Here is a 19,955-nt window from a genome sequence, read left to right on the forward strand (position 1 = left end):
CGGGGGGGGGTGGGAGGGAGAAGTCTGACTTCCGTGCTTATTATCTCTTGGGCTGGACTGGTGGGGGGCAGACGAGGGGCTGGGAAGAGGGGATGTGGGGAGATGGCTCAGGCCACTTGAGGGTGGCTCTGGCCAGGAGGTAGCAGTGGGGCCGTGAGAAGTGGCTGACCTGAGACGTGCTTTGGTGGGAGAGGTGACAATTCTTGGTGATGGGTGGGCTTTGGGGTGTGAGGGGCGGCGTGCAATTCAGGATGACGCTCGGGTTTGGAGCCAAGCAACCGATGCCCATTCTCTTCTTCCTCTGACCCGTGAAAACTCCAGCCGAAACACAGGGCTGTGTGGAAAGTTTCCAAATTAACTCTTAAGGCCATAAACAGAGTTTTGAAAGGACCTTAGGCATCAGTAACTGAAGCGAGGCTCAAAAGGCCACACCTGGGCTTCCCTGGTGGCGCAGTGGTTAAGAATCCGCCTGCCAATGCAGGGGACGCGGGTTCGAGCCCTGGTCCGAGAAGATCCCACATGCTGCGGAGCAACTAAGCCCGTGTGCCACAACTACTGAGCCTGTGTTCTAGAGCCCGCGAGCCACAACTACTGAAGCCCGCGCGCCTAGAACCCGTGCTCCACAAGAAAAGCCACTGCAATGAGAAGCCCATGCACTGCAACAAAGAGTAGCCTCCACTCGCCGCAACTAGAGAAAGCCTGCACAACAGAGACCTAATGCGGACAAAAATCAATAAAAATAAAAAAAACAAATTAAAAAAAAAAAAAAAGGCCACACCTGGCAGAGCTGGAACCTGGTTTCCAGAATCTTTGCTTGGTGTTGACTCCACTCTAAGATGCTCCCTTTAGCAAGGGGTCAAGCTGAGGCAGAGAACCCACAGTTTAGGCTACCAGACTAAGAGTGGTGCCTCTGAAAACAATTCCTTTATTTAAATAGTGAATAGACATAGTTTACGCAACATATACGATGCATAAACAACAATGTAACAAGGCGCTGTGACCCCTGTCCCCACCCCACACGTGTAAAAAACGAGCGTTATCACTCCCTTTGCAGCCCTCCGAATGCCTCTGCCCAATCTCTCCTCTGACCTTCCTTCTTAGAGGTTTACCACTGCTCTTCTTTATAATTCTACCACACGTTTGAATCCCTAAGTAATATCCTGTTTAGTTCTGCATGGCTTTGAACTTTGTGTAAGTGGAATCATACTGTATGTATTCTTCTGTGACCTTTTTTTTGCTCAGTGCTGCTGTAAAGACTCACCCATATTGTTGCTTGCAGCTGTGGTTCGTGGATTTTTCACGCCAGGGTAAAATTCCAGTACGTGAACACATCACAATTTGTTTACGCTTTCCACTGTAGATGGACAGCTGGCTTGTTTCTAGACTTTTGCTTGTTTATCTCTCTTGCTGTGAGTATCTGGATAAAGGAAAAAAAGAAGCCCTTTAATAGAGGCTGGAAGGAATTCAGCTTACATGTGAACATTGCTTGGCTTGGTTTTGTATGGGGCATAAAGACAAGAAAAAAATTGGTCTCTATGTCCTTATGTCTCAAAACTTTGATCTCATTGTAATCAGGAGAATCAAAGCAAGGCCCAGTGGAATGAAGGAAACCATCCTGAATTTTGGCAGGTTCAAAGACACGTCGTGATAGTGAAACTGGAGTACATAGTAACAAGCAGCATTCTCATTTGTGGACACGTGAGTCGTAATGTTGCACACACGGGCAACGTCCATACAATTATCTACCTTGGTACAGAAATCTGAAGACTTACTGAAGTTTGAAGAAGTCTTTGGGGAATTTCTCAGGGCAACCAATCTATTGACCAATAAATACTCGTAAACTGTCTCCTTTGGGCAAAGCATTCTAAAAGGTATTGCAGGAAATACATGGAGGTTTACACGATGCAGGAAGAGATACTCCAGACCTTAAAGAGTTTGTACTCTGACTGGATAGACACACATCCATGAAATGCTGAGGTTAAATATAAGGTCGTGTGTGCCAAGTGTCAGGTGGATGGCTGTACGTTCTCTGTTTTCCTCCTGTAAGCGCCCCCAGAGCAGGGACTGAAGCAGTATTCTTTCCACGGTGTGTTCATGATTTTGAATGAATGAGTGAATGAAGAGACTGGAATTGCCAGGAAAGACTTTTTGGAGAAGGAAGGTCTTGGTGTGGACAGTAAAGAGTGGTAGCACGGATTCTGAAGAGGAGGAAGAGGGTATGGAATGGGTAAAAGTTCCGGGCCTTGGCAGTGGGAAGGCCCAGGGGATTGGAGAGAGGAGGAAGCCAGCCTGCAGGAAAGGGTTCTTTAGAGAGAGAAGTGGGAACAGCTGGAAGGGCAGGGTGGGGCCGCAAAGTCAAGGTCTTGAATGCCAGTTCAAGAGTCTGATTTTTTCTACAGGTAATGAGAATACTGCACTGCAGTGCTTTCAGCAGAGGGGAAGAACTGTGTTTTGGGGGAATTCATGTTTTAGGAGGGTGCGGAAAAGAGGGTGTCAGCTGGGGTGACAGAGATAACTGGGACACCCCTTACCAGCTTGGGTGGGACGATTTTACACAATGGCAGTTGGAGGGTGCCCAGGGTCCGTGAGAAGGGGCAAGCCCTAACGCACAAGCACTTCTCAACAGCTTCGTATTTTCTAATGTCCCTTTGGCCAAAGCAAGTCACGTGTCCAGGCCCGGATTCAAGGGTGGAAAATAGGCTCCACTCCTTGCTGGGAGGAGGGGCAAAGCCACAAGGCAAAGGGCTGAGTGTACAGGGAAGAGCTTGTGGGCATTTTTGAGGTCTACGACCCTGGGCTAAGTGTTGTAAGTACCAAACACAGGGAAACAACTAAGATCAAAGGTGAGCGAACCTTTACAGACAGCTGCATAAAAGAAAATAAAAAGATCTAGATGGCTAGAATGTTGGGTTAGAAAGATCAGAAATGCCATATTTATTGACTTTCTGGATTATGTGTCTAAATGTCACATCTTAAAATCAGATCTCATTACCCTCTGATTTGGAGAGATTACCCCAGAAATTATCCAGGTCACTTCATGCAGGTATTTAACCCAGCTCTCAGAAGCTGGGTGTTCAGAAAAACAGATACTTCTTTATCTTTCCCAGGTTCTTTATGGTTCAGAGACTTTTAAAAAATAGAGATGAACACTGAATTTAACCAGTTGAAAATTATTCCTGGATTCTTATCAGCCTATGGCAGCAGCAGTACTGGCTCAGAACAAGCCTCATGTTCTCCTCAAGCCCCCACCACCATTTTCTGGCCTAAGGCATTATAGGCACAGTATGTGGAGGCCTACAAGCTTTTCAGGGGCCATAGAAAAAAAAAGTTGGAGTCGTGAAAAAAGTTTTAATTCAAAACCACAAAAAGATACTTCAAAATCTAAATTAACATATATCATAAAAATAATTTGAAAGCAATTTGTAGATTTTCTCACATCCTAAGAATTCTCAGAGATGCCAAACGTCACAGCCAATAGCAATTTAAGTGACTTTCTTATACGCCCAAAATCCAAAAGTAAAATGATAAATATTCCTTCAAATTCATTTTTATTTCAAACAACAAAAAAGTACTTAATGCAGAATCGGGGTGAATTACAGTAAGTCCCCTACATATGAATCTTCAAGTTGTGAACTTTCAAAGATGTGAACGTGTGTTGGAACGTCCAATCAGGTAAGGTAGTTCACGTGTGTGGCGTACATTGTCACGTGCGTGCATCCTCTGCAAGTGGTTGTGCTTTTGTGTACTCTACTGTACAGTACTGTGTAGAGTACAGTACTACAGTACCTTTATTTCAAGCCCAGGATGTCCGGAAGCAAGCGTAACAGCAGCGGTAAAGAGCCAGTTGTGTTAGTTGGGTACCTAGGCTAACTTCTTGGACTTAACGAACAAATTAGATTTGCTAACGCTCTCCAACGTAACTCATGTGTAGGTAGGGGACTTATATACTGTATGTGGCATGTTTGGCCGTCCCCAAAGTAACGGGTCATGGAGGCTCTCAGGAGGGTCATGTAACCTCCCTAGTACTGGGCCGCCCGCGGATTTGGCAAGGGCCTCACGTTCAGGGCTATCTACATTTTCCAGGTGGGGAAGCCCAAGACCAGCGGCAGCCCAACCGCTTATCAGACCCAGAGAAGCCAGGTTTCCGGGGTTTCCGCCCAAAGCACGTCCAGAAACAACCAGTTTCCGACCTTTTACTTACTTTGGCGGAGTGACAGTTCCCGCGGGAGGCCTCCTGCTGGCCGCCGCCTAGGGCTCTGCAAGCGGGGCTCGTGCTGGTGAGGAACGCTGACTGCTGCGGCCATACAGGATAAACGCCTGCTAACCCGGCGCGCCGGCCCGCCCACCTCCGTTAGTTCACCCTCACCGCGGGGGGAACACGCGCCCGGAGACCCGACCCCAACCGCTAGCTCCTCACTGTGCTCCCTGCGGAAATTCGCCTGCGCCCGCCGGCCACCGCTCCCCGGAGGCGTGGCCCGCCAAGCCCCGCCCGGCATGCCCCGCCCCTCAGCCTCAGGCCTCAGGCGTCGCGGCGCGCTCCTCTGACGCGCGGCGCCTTCCTCTGACGTCAAGCCCCACCCCAGCCCCGCCCCGGTTCGCGCGGCGCCCGCCCTCAGCAGCCCGAGCGGCTTCTTCTGAGGCGGCGGCTGAGGCAGCGCCCGGTGTCTTGGTCGCGGTCTCTGCAGCGGCAGGCTGCTCCCGTCCCGGCCGGCAAGGCGGCCGTGCAGCCCCTCGGGCCGGCAGGCGATGGTGCGGTGGAGTGCGCGGACGCGGGCGGCGTGGCGGCGGGCATGAAGGAGGATGGAAGGGCAGGACGAGGTGTCGGCGCGGGAGCAGCACTTCCACAGCCAAGTGCGGGAGTCCACGGTGAGCGCCCTCTCCGCCCCCTCCCAGCCTGCCGCCCGCCTGTCCCTCCCCTCCCCTTCCCCCTCGCGGCCCTCGCGGTCTCCCCTGTACCGCTTCCCCGCCCCCGCCCCTCCGCCTCGCGCCGCGTCCCTCCCCCAGGCTCCGCCCCCCGCCCTGCGCCCACCTGCTCTCAGTGCTGGGCGCGGTTCCGTCGAGTCACCTGTCCGGCCCCCGGGAGTGCTTCGGGGCCGCCTGCGCCCTCCTCCCCCAGGGCTCTTCCCGGGCCGGGTTGGCGGCGTCGGTCCTCCAGGCGGTGGACGACGGTCCCGCGGCCCTCGCGTCGTGGCCTGCACCTCCCTGGCCTGGCACGGTAGACAGGTGTGCGGGCGGGTGTCTGGTGGGACCTGGGTGGCCCCGCGCAGGCGCCGGGGAGGGGCCGGGCTCGCTCTCCCAGCCCGACTAGTCACCTCGGCCGGGTTAGCGCCCACCTTTCCGCCCCTCACCCGTCGCGCTCCTCCCCTCTTGGGCTGAGCCCGAAACCTTGCGTTTGGGTGTGAAGGCCGGCGATGGGTGGGATTGAGGGCCTGGGCAGAAGTCCTCTGTGCCCTGGAAGCAGCTTCTGAAGGAAGTCATCCTTTCTTGGTCCCCTGTTTCTTCTGTGCTGCTGGCAGGAGTCGGGAAGCAGGCTCGGCCGTTAGGAGTCTACGTTGATGTTTTTACCTTTTCCTGGTGCACTAGAACACGTTGTGGTTGTGTTTGTTTATGTTTTCATAGCAATGTAAAATATATACATGTTGTGCATTTGTGTTTACCCCTTCCCTTTTCTAACTAACTTCTCTCAAATTCAGTCAGTCTCTTGGTTTTTGAGAATTGCCTGGTTTGTGTAGTTCTTGATCTAGAAAATTGAGAATCACTTTGCCAAGTCATATCTTGGAATTAAGAGGTATAAATTCCGAACTGGTGGACTCTGCTGCGGCATATTAGTTTAAAGTTTTAAATTGAAGCTAATATAAACAGAGAAGTACATCATCATACATGTCCAGCTCGAAGCACTTTAAACACACCTGTGTAATTCTGAACACAGACTGTGAAACACAATTATTATTAGCATCTCAGAGGTCCATCCCTTTTCCCCGTCCAGTTGCTCTCCACTCCACCAAGAGTAAGCACTGTCCTGGCTTTAGTAGATTAGCTTAGTTTTGAACTTTTATGTAAATGGAGCCTTACAGTACGCCGTCTTTTCTGTCCGATTTCTTTCACTCAGCAGCGTTTGTGAAATTCCTATGTGTTGTATGTAGTTGCAGTTCACCCCGAATGCCGTAGTTGTGTGACTATAGCACAATTTATGTTTATTTCACTGTTGGTGGGCACTTCAGTAATTTTCAGGTTTTGGTTACGAGTATTTTTTTTTTTTTGCGGTACGCGGGCCTTTCACTGTTGTGGCCTCTCCCGTTGCGGAGCACAGGCTCCGGACGCGCAGCCTCAGCGGCCATGGCTCACGGGCGCAGCCGCTCCGCGGCATGTGGGATCTTCCCAGACTGGGGCACGAACCCGTGTTCCCTGCATCGGCAGGCGGACTCTCAACCACCGCGCCACCAGGGAAGCCCACGAGTATTCTTGTACATGTCTTGTGGTGAACATGTGGACGCATTTGTTAGGTCCATACCTAAGCATGGAACCTCTAGGTTATAGGTTGTGGGTTTGTTCATCTTTAGTAGATACTTTTAAACAGTTTGCCAGAGTGGGTTGTACCAATTTACACTCCCACCAGCGCTGTAGGAGAGGCGTGATTTGCTTCCCATCTGTAGGACACTTAGTATTTTCTGTTTTTTTTTTCTTTTTCTTTTTTAAAAAATTTTAGGCATTCTGGTAAGTGTCATGGTATTTGTTGCACAAAAGACTTTATTAGCATTTTCCTGATGATAATGAATTTCAGCACCTTTTCATATGTGTATTGGCCATTTGGAAATCTTTTGTGAAGAGTCTTCAGGTCTTTTTCCCATTTTTAAACTTATTTTTTAAAAATAAGTAACAGCCTTTATTTTTTTAAATTGCTTATTTTAAAAACAAATTTATTTATTTATTTATTTTCCTTATATGTTTTGGCTGCGTCGGGGTCGTAGTTGCCGCACGCGGCGTCTTTCGTTGCGGCGCGCGGGCTTCTCTCTAGTTGTGGTGCGCGGGCTCCAGAGCTCGTGGGCTCTGTCGTTTGCGCCACGCGGGCTCTCTCGTTGGGGCGCGCGAGCTCAGTAGTTGTGGCGCGCGGGCTTAGTTGCCCCGCGGCATGTGGGATCCTAGTTCCCCCACCAGGGATCGAATCTGCGTCTCCTGCATTGGAAGGCGGATTCTTTACCACTGGACCGCCGGGGAAATCCCTTGTTTATCTTTTTAATATTGATTTGCGAGAGTTGTTTATGTTTTCTGGATATGATACTTTGGTCATGTATATGTGTATATATGTGTATACATATGCATACATGTGTGTCTGTGTATATATATAGTAAATCTTTTTTTCATTCTGTGGATGCTTTTTCACTTGCTTAATGATATCTTCTAATGAGCAGAAAGTCTTAATTTTAATATAGTTCACTTTATTAGAATTTTTTTTATGATCAGTATGTTTGATGTCCTGTTTAAGAAATTTTTGCTTACTCCAAGGTAAGGAAGATGTCCTCTTGTGCTTTTCTCCAAATGGTTTATTGATTTACTCCTCCCATTTAAACCTACAGTTCATCTGGAATTTATTTTTTGTGTATGTTGTAAAGTAGGATTCGTATATATTTTTTTCACATGGATGTCCAATTGCTTCAGCACCATTTTTGACCTTAGCCACAAATTAGGTATAACTGTGTATTTTTGGGGTTTAATTTTGATACTATGCTGTTTCATTGGTCTATTTGTTTTTGGCTTTATTTTAAATTAATCAGATATTCTCTTATTTGGATTGAGAAAGGGACCCACGTTATAGTAGCCAGGAACTTTATTTTTGTGTACTACCCTAGAAACAACTCAGTTTTGGCACTGATTCTAAAATTCCTTAGTTCTGCTCCTCCTCACCCCTACTTCTCCTGGACCAGCACCCTTGGGTGGTGGGTATACTCCACTTTCTGCAGAACCAGTGCAGACAGTGACCAAGCTTAGTGAATTTCCAGTCTTTGGCTTTCCTTCCTCAAAGTATTCATATTTAGAGTGAGTATAAATGCTTGATTTTTCTCTAGGACTTGTTGCCAATTCTTTTATTTTTTAATCTTTTTAATTAAACAAATTAAAAAATTTTTAAATTTTATATTATAGTCGATTTACAATGTTGTGCTAGTTTCAGGTATACAGCAAAGTGATTCATTTATACATGTACATATATCCATTTTTTTTTCAGATGATTCTCCCATATAGGTTATTACAGAGTATTGAGTAGAGTTCCCTGTGCTGTACAGTAGGTCTTTGTTGATTATCTATTTTATATGTACTCGTGTGTGTTTGTTAATCCCAAACTTCTAATTTATCCCTCCCACCCTCCCCCCTTTGGTAACCGTAAGTTTGTTTTCGAAGTCTGTGAGTCTGTTTCTGTTTTGTAAATAAGTTCATTTGTATCATTTTTTTTAAAGAGTCCACATATAAGTGATATCATATGATATTTGTCTTTCTCTGTCTGACTTCACTTAGTGTGATAATCTCTAGGTCCATCCATGTTGCTGCAAATGGCATTATTTCATTCTTTTTTTATGGCTGAGAAAATATCCCACTGTATATATGTACCACATCTTATTTATCCGTTTTTCTGGTGATGGACATCTGGGTTGCTTCCATGTCTTTGGTATTGTAAATAGTGCTGCAATGAATACTGGGGTTCATGTATCATTTAGAACTGTGGTTTTCTCTGGATATACGCCCAGAAGTGGGATTTCTGGGTCATAGAGTAGTTCTGTTTTTAGTTTTTTAAGGAACCTCCATACTGTTCTCCATAGTGGTTGTACCAATTTACATTCCCACCAACTGGGCAACAGGGTTCCCTTTTCTCCACATCCTCTCCAGCATTTGTCGTTTGTAGACTTTTTGATGATGGCCATTCTGACCAATGTGAGGTGATACCTCATTGTAGTTTTGATATGCATTTCTCTAATAATTAGTGATGTTGAGCATCTTTGGCCACCTGTATGTCTTCTTGGGAGAAATGTCTGTTGAGATCTTCTGTCCATTTTTTTGATTGGGTTGTTTGTTTTTGTGGTATAGAGCTGCATAAGCTGTTTGTATATTTTGGAGATTAATCCCTTGTCGGTTGCTTCATTTGCAAATATTTTCTCCCGTTCTGTGGGTTCTCTTTTTGTTTTGTTTATGGTTTCCTTTGCTGTGCAAAAGCTTTTAAGTTTAATTAGGTCTCGTTTGTTTATTTTTGTTTTTATTTTCGTTACTCTAGGAGGTGGATCCAAAAAGATATTGCTGCAATTTATTATTATTATTTTTTAAAATGTTTATTTATTTGGTTACACTGGGTCTTAGTTGCGGCAGGTGGATTCCTTAGTTACGGCTTGCTGGCTCCTTAGTTGCAGCACGTGGGCTCCTTAGTTGCGGCTCTCCCGCTCCCCAGTTGTGGCATGCGAACTCTTAGTTGTGGCATGCATGTGGGATCTAGTTCCCAGACCAGGGATCGAACCCAGGCCCCCTGCATTGGGAGCATAGAGTCTTATCCACTGCGCCACCAGGGAAATCCCAGATACTGCTGCAATTTATGTCAAAGAGTATTCTGCCTATGTTTTTTTCTAACAGTTTTATGGTATCTGGCCTTACATTTAGGTTTGTGTATGGTTTAGAGAATATTCTAATTTCATTCTTTTACATGTAGCTGTCCAGTTTTCCTAGCACCACTTATTGAAGAGATTGTCTTTTCTCCATCGTATATTCTTACCTTCTTTGTCGTAGATTAATTGGCCATAGGTGCGTGAGTTTACTCCTGGGCTTTCGGTCCTGTCCCATTGTTCTATATTTCTGTTTTTTTTGTGCCAGTACCATACTGTTTTGATTACTGTAGCTTTCTAGTATAATCTGAAGTCAGGGGGCCTGATACCTCCAATGCCATTTTTCTTTCTCAGGATTGCTTTGGCTATTTGGGGTCTTTTATGTTTCCATACAAATTAAAAATTTTTTTTTTGTTCCAGTTCTGTGAAAAATGCCATTGGTAATTTGATAGGGATTGTATTGAATCTGTAGATTGCCTTGGGTAGAATAGTCATTTTGACAGTATTGATTCTTCTAATCCAAGGACACGGTATATCTATCCATCTGTGTCATCTTCAATTTCTTTCATCAGCATCTAATAGTTTTCAGAGTGCAGGTCTTTTGCCTTCTTAGGTAGGTTTATTCCTAGGTATTTTATTCTTTTCGATGTGATGGTAAATGGGATTGTTTCCTTAATTTCTCCTTCTGATCTTTCGTTTTTAGTGTATAGGAATGCAGGAGATTTCTGTGTGTTAATTTTGTATCCTGCAACTTTACTGAATTCTTTGATGAGCTCTAGTAGTTTTCTGGCAGCATCTTTATGATTTTCTTTGTGTAGTATCATGTCATCTGCAAACGGTGACAGTTTTACTTCTTTTCCAATTTGGATTCCTGTTATTTCTTTTTCTTCTCTGATTGCCATGGCCTCAGTTCTTTTAACTATTCAACTCTTTTTGGTTTTGCCCAAAAGATAAAATATATGTAACCTTCAATTTACCATTTTAAAGTGTGCGGTCCAGGGCTTCCCTGGTGGCGCAGTGGTTGAGAGTCCGCCTGCCGATGCAGGGAACACGGGTTCTTGCCCCGGTCTGGGAAGATCCCACATGCCGTGGAGCGGCTGCGCCCGTGAGCCATGGCTGCTGAGCCTGTGCGCCTGGAGCCTGTGCTCCGCAGTGGGAGAGGCCACAACAGTGAGAGGCCCACGTACTGCAAAAAAAACAGGGGACACGGGTTCGTGCCCCGGCCCGGGAGGATCCCACACGCCGCGGAGCGGCTGGGCCCGTGAGCCATGGCTGCTGAGCCTGTGCGCCTGGAGCCTGTGCTCCGCAGTGGGAGAGGCCACAACAGTGAGAGGCCCACGTACTGCAAAAAAAAAATAAAAATAAAAATAAAAAAGTGTGCAGTCCAGTGACATGAAGTACATTCGCATTGTTGTGCAACCATCACCACCATCCATCTCCAGAACTTTTTCATCATTCCAAACTGAAAGTGTCTCCTTTGATCAGTAACTCCCCATTCCTTTCTCCTTCTGGTAACCACCATTCTACTTTCCATCTCTCTAAATTTTATGGGGTTGGCCAAAAAGTTCGTTCGTTCTCTCCCCCCACCCCCCGTAAGAAGGCTCTATTAGTGCTTAGTTGTCTTTAACTTCATTCAAAACAATTTTGTTAGATTGTATTGTGACAGCTGTCATATCAGCGTGCATTTAAAAAAAAACATCAAAATTGGTGAATTTTTGTGTAGCCATTTTAATATTGAAGATGGAAGGAAAAAAGCAACATTTTGGCATATTATGCTTTATTGTTTCAAGAAAGGTAAAAATGCACCTGAAACCCAAAAAATGATTTGTGCAGTGTATGGAGAAGGTGCTGTGACTGATCGAATGTGTCAAAAGTTGTTGGCAAAGTTTCGTGCTGGAGATTTCTCGCTGGACGATGCTCCACGGTCTGGTAGCCCAGTTGAAGTTGATAGCGATCAAATCGAGACATTAATTGAGAACAATTAACCTTTTATCCCATGAGAGATAGCCGACGGTACTCAAAATATCCAAATCAAGCACTGAAAATCATTTGTATCAGCTTGGTTATGTTGATCGCTTTGATGTTTGGGTTCCACATAAGTGAAAAAAACCTTCTTGACTGTACTTCCTCATGCGATTCTCTACTTAAACATAATGAAAACATTCCGCTTTTAAAACAAATTGTGACTGTCAATGAAAAGTGGATACTGTGCAATAATGTGGAACAGAAGAGATGGTGGGGCAAGCGAAATGAACCACCACCAACCATACCAAAGGCCAGTCTTCATCCAAAGAAGGTGACGTTGTGTATATGGTGGGATTGGAAGGGAGTCCTCTATTATGAGCTCTTCCTGGAAAACCAAACGATTAATTCCAACAGGTACTGCTCCCAGTTAGACCAACTGAACGTAGCACTCGACGAAAAGCATCCAGAATTAGTCAACAGAAAACACATAATCTTCCATCAGGATAGTGCAACACTGCATGTTTCTTTGATGACCAGGCAAAAACTGTTAGCTTGGCTGGGAAGATCTGATTCATCCTCCATATTCACCAGACATTGCACCTTCGGATTTCCATTTATTTTGGTCTTTACAAAATTCTCTTAATGGAAAAAATTTCAATTCCCTGGAAGACTGTAAAAGGCATCTGGAACAGCTCTTTGCTCAAAAAGATAAAGTTTTAAGACGATGGAATTATGAAGTTGCCTGAAAAATGGCAGAAGGTAGTGGAACAAAGTGGTGAATATGTTGTTCAATAAAGTTCTTGGTGAAAATGAAAGATATGTCTTTTATTTTTACTTAAAAACCAAGGGAACTTTTTGGTCCAGGTATCTTATGTAAGTGGAGTTATACAATATTTGTTCTTTTGTGTCTGGCTTATTTCACTTAGCATAATGCTTTCAAGTTTCATCTATGTTGAAGCATGTGTCAGAATTTCCTTCCTTTTTAAGGCTGGATAATATTCTGTTGTGTGTATATACCATGTTATGCTTATCCATTCATCCGTCAGTGGACATTTGGGTTGCTTTCTGGCTACTGTGAATAATGCTGCTATGAACATGTTTGAATACTCAAATGAATGAATGAATGAATATTTGTTCCAGACCTTTCTTTCAATTCTTTTAGGTATATACCCAGAATTGGAACTGTTGGATCACGTGGTAATCCTATGTTTAATTTTTTGAGAAGCTGCCATGTTTTCCACAGTGGCTGGACCATTTTACATTCCCAACAGTAATGTGCCAGAGTTTCAGTTTCTCCATATCTTCACCAACACATGTTGTTTTCTGTTTTTTTAACAATAATAGTTACCCTAGTGGGTGTGCAGTGGTAGCTCATAATGGTTTTGATTTGTGTTTCCCTGATGATTAGTGACGTTGAGCATTGTTTCATATGCTTCTGGACATTTGTATATTTTCTTTGAGGAAATGTCTATCTAAGTCCTTTGTCCATTTTTGAATTGGGTTGTTTTGTTGTTGAGTTTTAGGAGTTCTTTATATATTCTGGATGTTAATTCCTTTGTGATTTGAAAATACTTTCTCCCATTCTGTGGGTTGCCTTTTTAAAATCTATTTATAGTGTTCTTTGGTGGACTAAAACTTTAAATTTTGATTTAGTCCAATTTACGTATTTTTTGTCATTGTTGCCTGTGTTTTTGGTGTTATATTCAAGAAATCATTGCTAAATTCAATGTCATGAAGGTTTTTCCTTATGTTTTCTTCTAAGAGTTGTGTAGTTTTAACTTACATTTATGAGGTCTTTGATCTGTTTTGAGTTAATTTTTGTATGTGGTATAGTGTTTAACTTTTAAATGCTCATGTAATAATTTTATTTCCTCTTTAATATTATGACTATCTCAGAGTTTTCTTGTCAGTTACTATAATGATTACATTTAGCTGCTAGTATCAGCTAAATGTAATGATCCATTTCCTTTCTTCCTTTTGCTGTCTTTTTTCCTTTTCCTTTTGGACTTCAGGTGCACAGAATTGGATTATTTTTAATCCTTGGTTCACACACAAACTTTTCATTTGTTTGTCTGTGACCTGCTTTTGATTAACCTGTTTTTAAATAATATACACACATGAACCATCACCCAGGATTCTAAAGCATTGACTCTAGCTTATTAATACCCATCAGGAGAGCTGAAACATTGACAGTAATTTATATGTACCTATTTCTTATGCTGCCATTGTTGCACAGCAACATTTGTCTTTCAGTACATCTGTTCTTTGGATACATTTATTTAGATATCTTCAAAGTGGTTATCTTACATTGATGCCACTTTCACCAATATAGTTAAAATGATCACAGATTAATATACGACTGTACTAAAAAGTCTCCATAATCCCTTCACTAAATTAGTAAGAAATAACACTTATTGAGTACTAACCAGGTTATCTTATTTGAAGATAATAACCCTGTGAAATAGGTGCTTCACAGCACCTGTCACAGTGTGCGATAGAGCCAAAGTTTGAATCCAGGCAGGCTCATCCCACAGCCTGTACTCTGTTTACAGCCTATAAGGTTTAAACCTCCATCATGACAGGGTTCAGTGGCATCCAACTAGGTCAGTTACATGAAATGGAGAGTTGGCTTACTGTAAGGCTGATGAAAGGACCAAGCAGAGCCTATGAAGCTGGCTGGTGGGAGCTTTGGGGTCTGGCTGCATAATCTAAATTCTTCCTTATCCTGGTTGTGGACAAAACTCCCTCACTTGGCTGTAATGTATTTGGGGACAATTCTAGGGTTGACTGGGACTTTTACAACAGTAGAGGTTTTAGGACCCTGCCATTTATTTGGCTCCCTTTTGGCTAAATAGGAGTGGGGAAAAATGGGCGTAGCAGGAATCATCCTCCTCCTGCTGCTTCCTTAGGTGAGGTTACCTGCCTTTTCCTACCACGGTCTTGCCCTCACCTCCATGGCTTACTCCTTGTGCTAGAGCTTAAAACTTTAGTCCTTTTCTCTTGAGAATAGGGGTTGGGCAGAAGATGGAGCCAATCACCACTGTTGTACATAAATTTGGAATTCAGTTGTCTGGGGATCCGTAGTCTTTTCTGACCTTTGTCATTGTTCTTCAGCCAAAGACCCCCAGGAACACACTTGTAGTTGGATAAGTCAGGTTTATTGCATGTTACAGTGAGGGAAAATGCATACCATGGGGGACTGTGAGGCATCTCAGTAAGAGAGTATTAGAAAACAACTTTTTAAAATAGGATTTGGGCTTGTGTTAGGTGATTTGGGAAGAGTTAAAGGAAATGAAGTGGGGCTTTGATCTGTATTGGATGCTGTTAGGAAGCAGAGATAATTCTATGACTGGATATCTTAATAGATCTTATCTTGAAGAAGAAAGATTTGAGTGAGGCTAACACTGTAATTGGTAGAGATGTAAGTCATTCTTACTAGCCAGTGTGGGGAAATGTTTGGTCATTTTTATGATTTGGACAGTGTTCATGTTTCTCATCTTTGTTGAGGCATGACTACAGAGTGGTCTTATTCTTTATCCATTGTGGTCATAGAGTGGCCTTCTCTGATGTTAATGTTCTCTGAAGTTGTTTATTTTTGACAGGAGAATCATCAAGTCCTAGCTGTGAGGACCTGGCTGTGAGTTGCTAGCCAGTTTGAAGGTTGCTTCAAGGCCTATTGATAGTAGCATGCCAGCTCCCAGATGCAGGGGATGCTTTTCCCTTTCTCATTGTGGTCATAAAATCTTAGAGTGGATGGTGTAGTAGATATAAATCCAATAGCCAGTATATATGGAGATGATTTTACAGTATTGGTGAACAAAGAAGAATGGGATAGAGGTATAGAGGATTCTTTGTATTTGAGTTTGCTGAACCTGGGTTAAATTGATTTCCCTTGGTAGGCGGTACAGTGGCCCATAATTATGTCCACGTGGTATTCTCTGGAGCCTGTGAATATGTTATCTTAGGTGGCAGAAGTGCTTTGCAGATGTGATTATGTTAAGGGGAAGGTTATCCTGGATTATTTGGGTGAGTGCGATCACAAGGGTCCTTATAAGAGGGAGGCAGGAGGGTCAGAGTTTGAGAAGATGTGACGACAGCCAGCGGTTGGAGTGCTGCACTTTGAAGGTGGAGGAAGGAGCCACAAGGCAAGGAATGTGGGCGGCCTCCAGAGTCTGGGAAAGACAAGGACATGGATATTCCCTTAGTCTCCAGAAGAAACTAACCCTGCTGATACCTTGCTTTTAGCACAGTGAAACCCGTGTTGGATTTTTCACCTCCAGAACTATGAGGTAATAAATTTGTGTTAAGTCACTAAGTTTGTGGTAATTGGTTGTAGCAGCTTTGGCCTGTGCTGTACTCCTTGTGGGTGTACATCACCTGTTTCTAGTTCTGTACTTGAGGTTAAAGGGGAGTGAGGCATTCCTCATTATACTTGAGATGATTATTCCTTTTTCCCTATTCTTTTCCTTAAGTGACAATTGGAAGTATATTTCCTGAGATATGTAGGCATCCAAAGAATGTCATATCCTTTCAGCATGAGTTTTAGTGTTAGTCTTCCTTTTGTATCCAAGCCAAAATTATGCAGTAGGATAGAGTATAAATCCTTTGAGAGCCATATGTTTTTGTTTTATTCTCCACAGTATCTGTAGTAGATATTTGTAGGTATTCACTCATGATAATGTTAGGGCTTTGAAGATTATATGTAAATATAATATTACAGGTCAATTTCCTGAAAACCTTGGTAGTAAGATAATTCAGGGAACTTATGGCGTCTATAGAAAAAAAGAAACATGAGGGAATAAAGTTCAGAATTTCTTTTTGAAATCCCTTATAAATGTTTTAACATTTAAAACAACTCAGAGGGCTTCCCTGGTGGCGCAGCGGTTGAGAGTCCGCCTGCCGATGCAGGGAACACAGGTTCGTGCCCCGGTCCGGGAAGATCCCACATGCCGCGGAGTGGCTGGGCCCGTGAGCCATGGCTGCTGGGCCTGCGCGTCCGGAGCCTGTGCTCCGCGACGGGAGAGGCCACGGCAGTGAGAGGCCCGCGTACGACAAAAAAAAAAAAAAAAAAAAAAACTCAGAAAGGACACAAATAAAGACAAAAAATTCTAATTTTATGCTGTTAATATCTGTCATCCTTTGTGTGTTAGAATCTTTCAGGATCCACTTCCCTAGAATATCAATGGAATTCTTGTAAATATATTTTGGATTATTTTGAATAGTATGTATTCCGAGTATTCCTTTATGTCTCTCCCTCTGTCCAGATGTTTAGTGTCTTTCTGCTTTTTGACTTGGAGTTTTTAGCTCCAGAGACCCTGCTCCTCTCTATCATTCCACTGGCACTGAAGAACTGTGTGCTGGAGGTGGGAGAGGCTTTGGGTGACTTTTTCCAGTCACTGGGCATGGAACCCTAGCTCTGCCCTGGAGGACTCCGTGTCAGAGCACTTGTTACCTTTTATGTACTTGCCTTCCTACTGCCCTCACAGACTGTGGTGGGGTGCCTTCTGAGGTGTCTTTGTAAAACCCATTCCTCTCTGTCTTCCTACTTGACCTGTTTTTCCATTGCTGATCCATCTCCACCAGGACTTTGGGGATGCCAGAATTTCTTGACTTTTGAAAAGGTTTGTAGAAATAAATTTGTGTAAACTTGAAATTGCATGAGGGGAACTTAAAGTTGGAGAGGGAATACAATATTTTTTTTCCTTTGTGGCTCATTGCGGCAGGACTCATGATAAAACTCAAAGTGCTTTAGTTGTGTGGGCCATAGACTCTCAAGATAGGAATTTTTAAAGTTATTCTGATGTTTAATTAAAACAGTTTTTCTACATGTGTATTTTCTTGGGGGCTTGGGTTTCAGGAACATTCCACATATCCCTTAAAGTAGGAGTTTTTGATCTTAAGAAGTCATTTATCTAACATTATTTTAGTTCTTCTCAAATTTACTGTGTCTGTATCTTTCATAGAGCACCATAACTAAAGAAGGAATTTTACAAAAAGCTGGGCCTCTAGGACTGCAAACAGGGTTTGTTTCACCAGCATGGTAATTCATGAGATGGTGATTTTATGGGATTGATGTTGTATATTTTAATATCAGATGTATTATTGAGGCCTATAACTGTTGCTATCCCTCGTCTAATACTCTTTCAGACCCCTAGTTTTAACCATTAGGCTCTATTGAGAGCCTGTGTTTCTCCCTACTGCACTGCAGTACTGGAAGCAGAGCATGGAGGCAGATTTGTTGGCTCTGGATTGGGGCAGAGTAGGCTCCAGTCATATCTTGGCTGCTTACTAGCTGTGTGGTATTGGGCAAGTTGCTTAATCTCTTAAAATCTTACTTTCCTTGTCTACAAAACTGGGAATTACAATATCTACCTCAAAGTTGTGAGAATTACATGAGACAGTGTTAGGAAGGTGCTTGGCACAGTGCTGAACACCTGATCATATGGGATTTGTTGTTTCTGTGGACTTTGGTTAAGCTTGTTCAAGAATAGATGATTTTTGAACTGGTTTCAGTGTTCTACTAGTTACCAAGAGCACTTGATGTAGCTTTGTTAACTTAATGTCTAGATGTTAAAAGAGCAAGGTGATGGGAACTTTTTTCTTCATATTCATATTCTGTACTTGCTCTCCAGGAAGTTCCATGCAGTGGTTTTCAAATTTGTTCCAGGGCTAGCCCAGTGCAAAATTTTTGGGGCCCAGTGCGAAATGAAAATATGGGCTCTTGTTCGAAAAGCAGGAAGAAAATGCAATTAAAGGTACTAAAATATAAAGCATTTTCCTTTATTCAGTGGTTTTTTCCCAACTTGTCATATTTTTTTACATGCTATTCAATGTTGTTTTAAGTAAAAAAATTAAATTTTATTAGCATGAATTTTTTTTTGGAAATTTATTTATTTTTTATTTATTTATTTTTGGCTGCGTTGGGTCTTCGTTGCTGCGCTCGGGCTTTCTCTAGTTGCGGCGAGTGGGCTTTCTCTAGCTGGCGGTGTGTGGGCTTCTCACTGCGGTGGCTTCTCTTGTTGCGGAGCACGAGCTTTAGGCGCGCGGGCTTCAGTAGTTGTGGCTCAAGGGCTCTAGAGCACAGGCTCAGTAGTTGTGGTGCATGGGCTTAGTAGTTCCGCGGCATGTGGGATCTTCCTGGGCCAGGGATTGAACCCATGTGCCCTGCATTGGCAGGCGGATTCTTAACCACTACACCACCAAGAAGTCCTATTACCATGAATTTTACCGTTCATCTTAATATGGTGCAATACAAGTTTTAAATGCAAATGTAAGAGCATTTAACTCATATGAAATCACTGAAATTGTACAATGTACATTTAGTAGTTCATACATGTATGTGTATTTTGTTCTTGTCAGAACAATGGGAATGCTGCCTAAAACCAACTCAACTGTTTTTTAAAGTTTTATTGAGATATAATTCACATATCATACAGTTCACCCATTTCGGTGATTTTTAGTATATTCATGAATCGTGCAGCCATCACCATAATCTAATCATAGAACATTTTTATTATCTTAAAAAGAAATATACCCTTTAGCAGTTCATTCCCCATTTACCCCCGAATTCTCCTCCTTCCAGTTCTAGACAACCACTAATCTACCTTTGCCTATTCTGGATATTTCATATTAATTGAATCATGCAATATGTTTTTTTTTGGTGTCTAGCTTCTTTCAATTAGCATGATGTTTTCAAGGCTCATCCATGTTGTAGCATGCATCAATAGTCCATTCTTTTTTTTTTTTTTTGCGGTACGGGGGCCTCTCACCGTTGCGGCCCCTCCCCTTGTGGAGCACAGGCTCTGGACGCGCAGGCTCAGCGGCCATGGCTCACGGGCCCAGCCGCTCCGTGGCATGGGGAATCCCCCCAGACCGGAGCAGGAACCCGCATCCCCTGCATCGGCAGGCGGACTCCCAACCACTGGGCCACCAGGGAAGCGCCAATCCATTCTTTTTTATGGTCAAATAATATTCCATCATATGGATGTGCCATGTTTTATTTATTCATTCTTTAGTTGATGGAGCTTCAGGTTGTTTCCACTTTTTGGCTCTTATGAAAAGTGTTGCTGTGAACATTTGTGTACAAGTTTTTGTGTGGACATATGTTTTTATTTCTCTTGGGTGGAATTGCTAGGTCATATGGTGATAACTCCGTGTTTAATATTTTGAGGAACTGACAAACTATTTTCCAGAATCATGGCACCATTTCACATTTCTACCACCAACATGAGAGTTCCAGTTTCTCCATATTCTCTTCAACACTTGTCGTTAGTGGTCTTTTTGATTTTTAATTATAGCCATCCTGGAGTATTACGTATTATCTCGTTGTACTTTTGATTTGTATTTCCCTGATGACTAATGATGTTAGACATCTTTCTGTATCCTTATTGGCCATTTGTATATTTTCTTTGG

The 19,955-nt window shown here is 43.3% G+C and overlaps 1 protein-coding gene and 1 long non-coding RNA gene across 10 annotated transcripts in view; one reads left to right on the plus strand and one right to left on the minus strand.

Annotated features, from left to right (window-relative positions):
• Positions 1 to 4,456, minus strand: part of LOC102992564 (uncharacterized) — a 7,532-nt gene extending 3,076 nt beyond the window's left edge. For 3 of the 4 annotated variants that reach the window (XR_008617298.1, XR_008617297.1, XR_003679668.2), the window contains exons 1-3: positions 4,202 to 4,456; positions 1,262 to 1,417; positions 170 to 334 (exon numbers count right to left, since the gene is read on the minus strand). This is a non-coding gene — a long non-coding RNA (uncharacterized lncRNA). Of the gene's footprint in view, positions 1 to 12; positions 335 to 1,261; positions 1,418 to 4,201 lie in introns of those variants that run through there. The other variant, XR_002892357.2, reaches the window with a different exon arrangement.
• A 143-nt stretch (positions 4,457 to 4,599) lies between these two features.
• LMBR1 (limb development membrane protein 1) overlaps positions 4,600 to 19,955 on the plus strand; it is a 150,363-nt gene continuing 135,007 nt past the window's right edge. For all 6 annotated transcript variants that reach the window (XM_028489514.2, XM_028489513.2, XM_055084718.1 and 3 more), the window contains exon 1: positions 4,600 to 4,866. In XM_028489514.2, the coding sequence (XP_028345315.1) occupies positions 4,791 to 4,866 (76 nt within the window). In that variant the 5' untranslated portion in view covers positions 4,600 to 4,790. The remainder of the gene's footprint in view (positions 4,867 to 19,955) is intronic.

Source organism: Physeter macrocephalus, chromosome 5 (assembly GCF_002837175.3).
Source record: "Physeter macrocephalus isolate SW-GA chromosome 5, ASM283717v5, whole genome shotgun sequence".
Taxonomy (NCBI): domain Eukaryota; kingdom Metazoa; phylum Chordata; class Mammalia; order Artiodactyla; family Physeteridae; genus Physeter; species Physeter macrocephalus.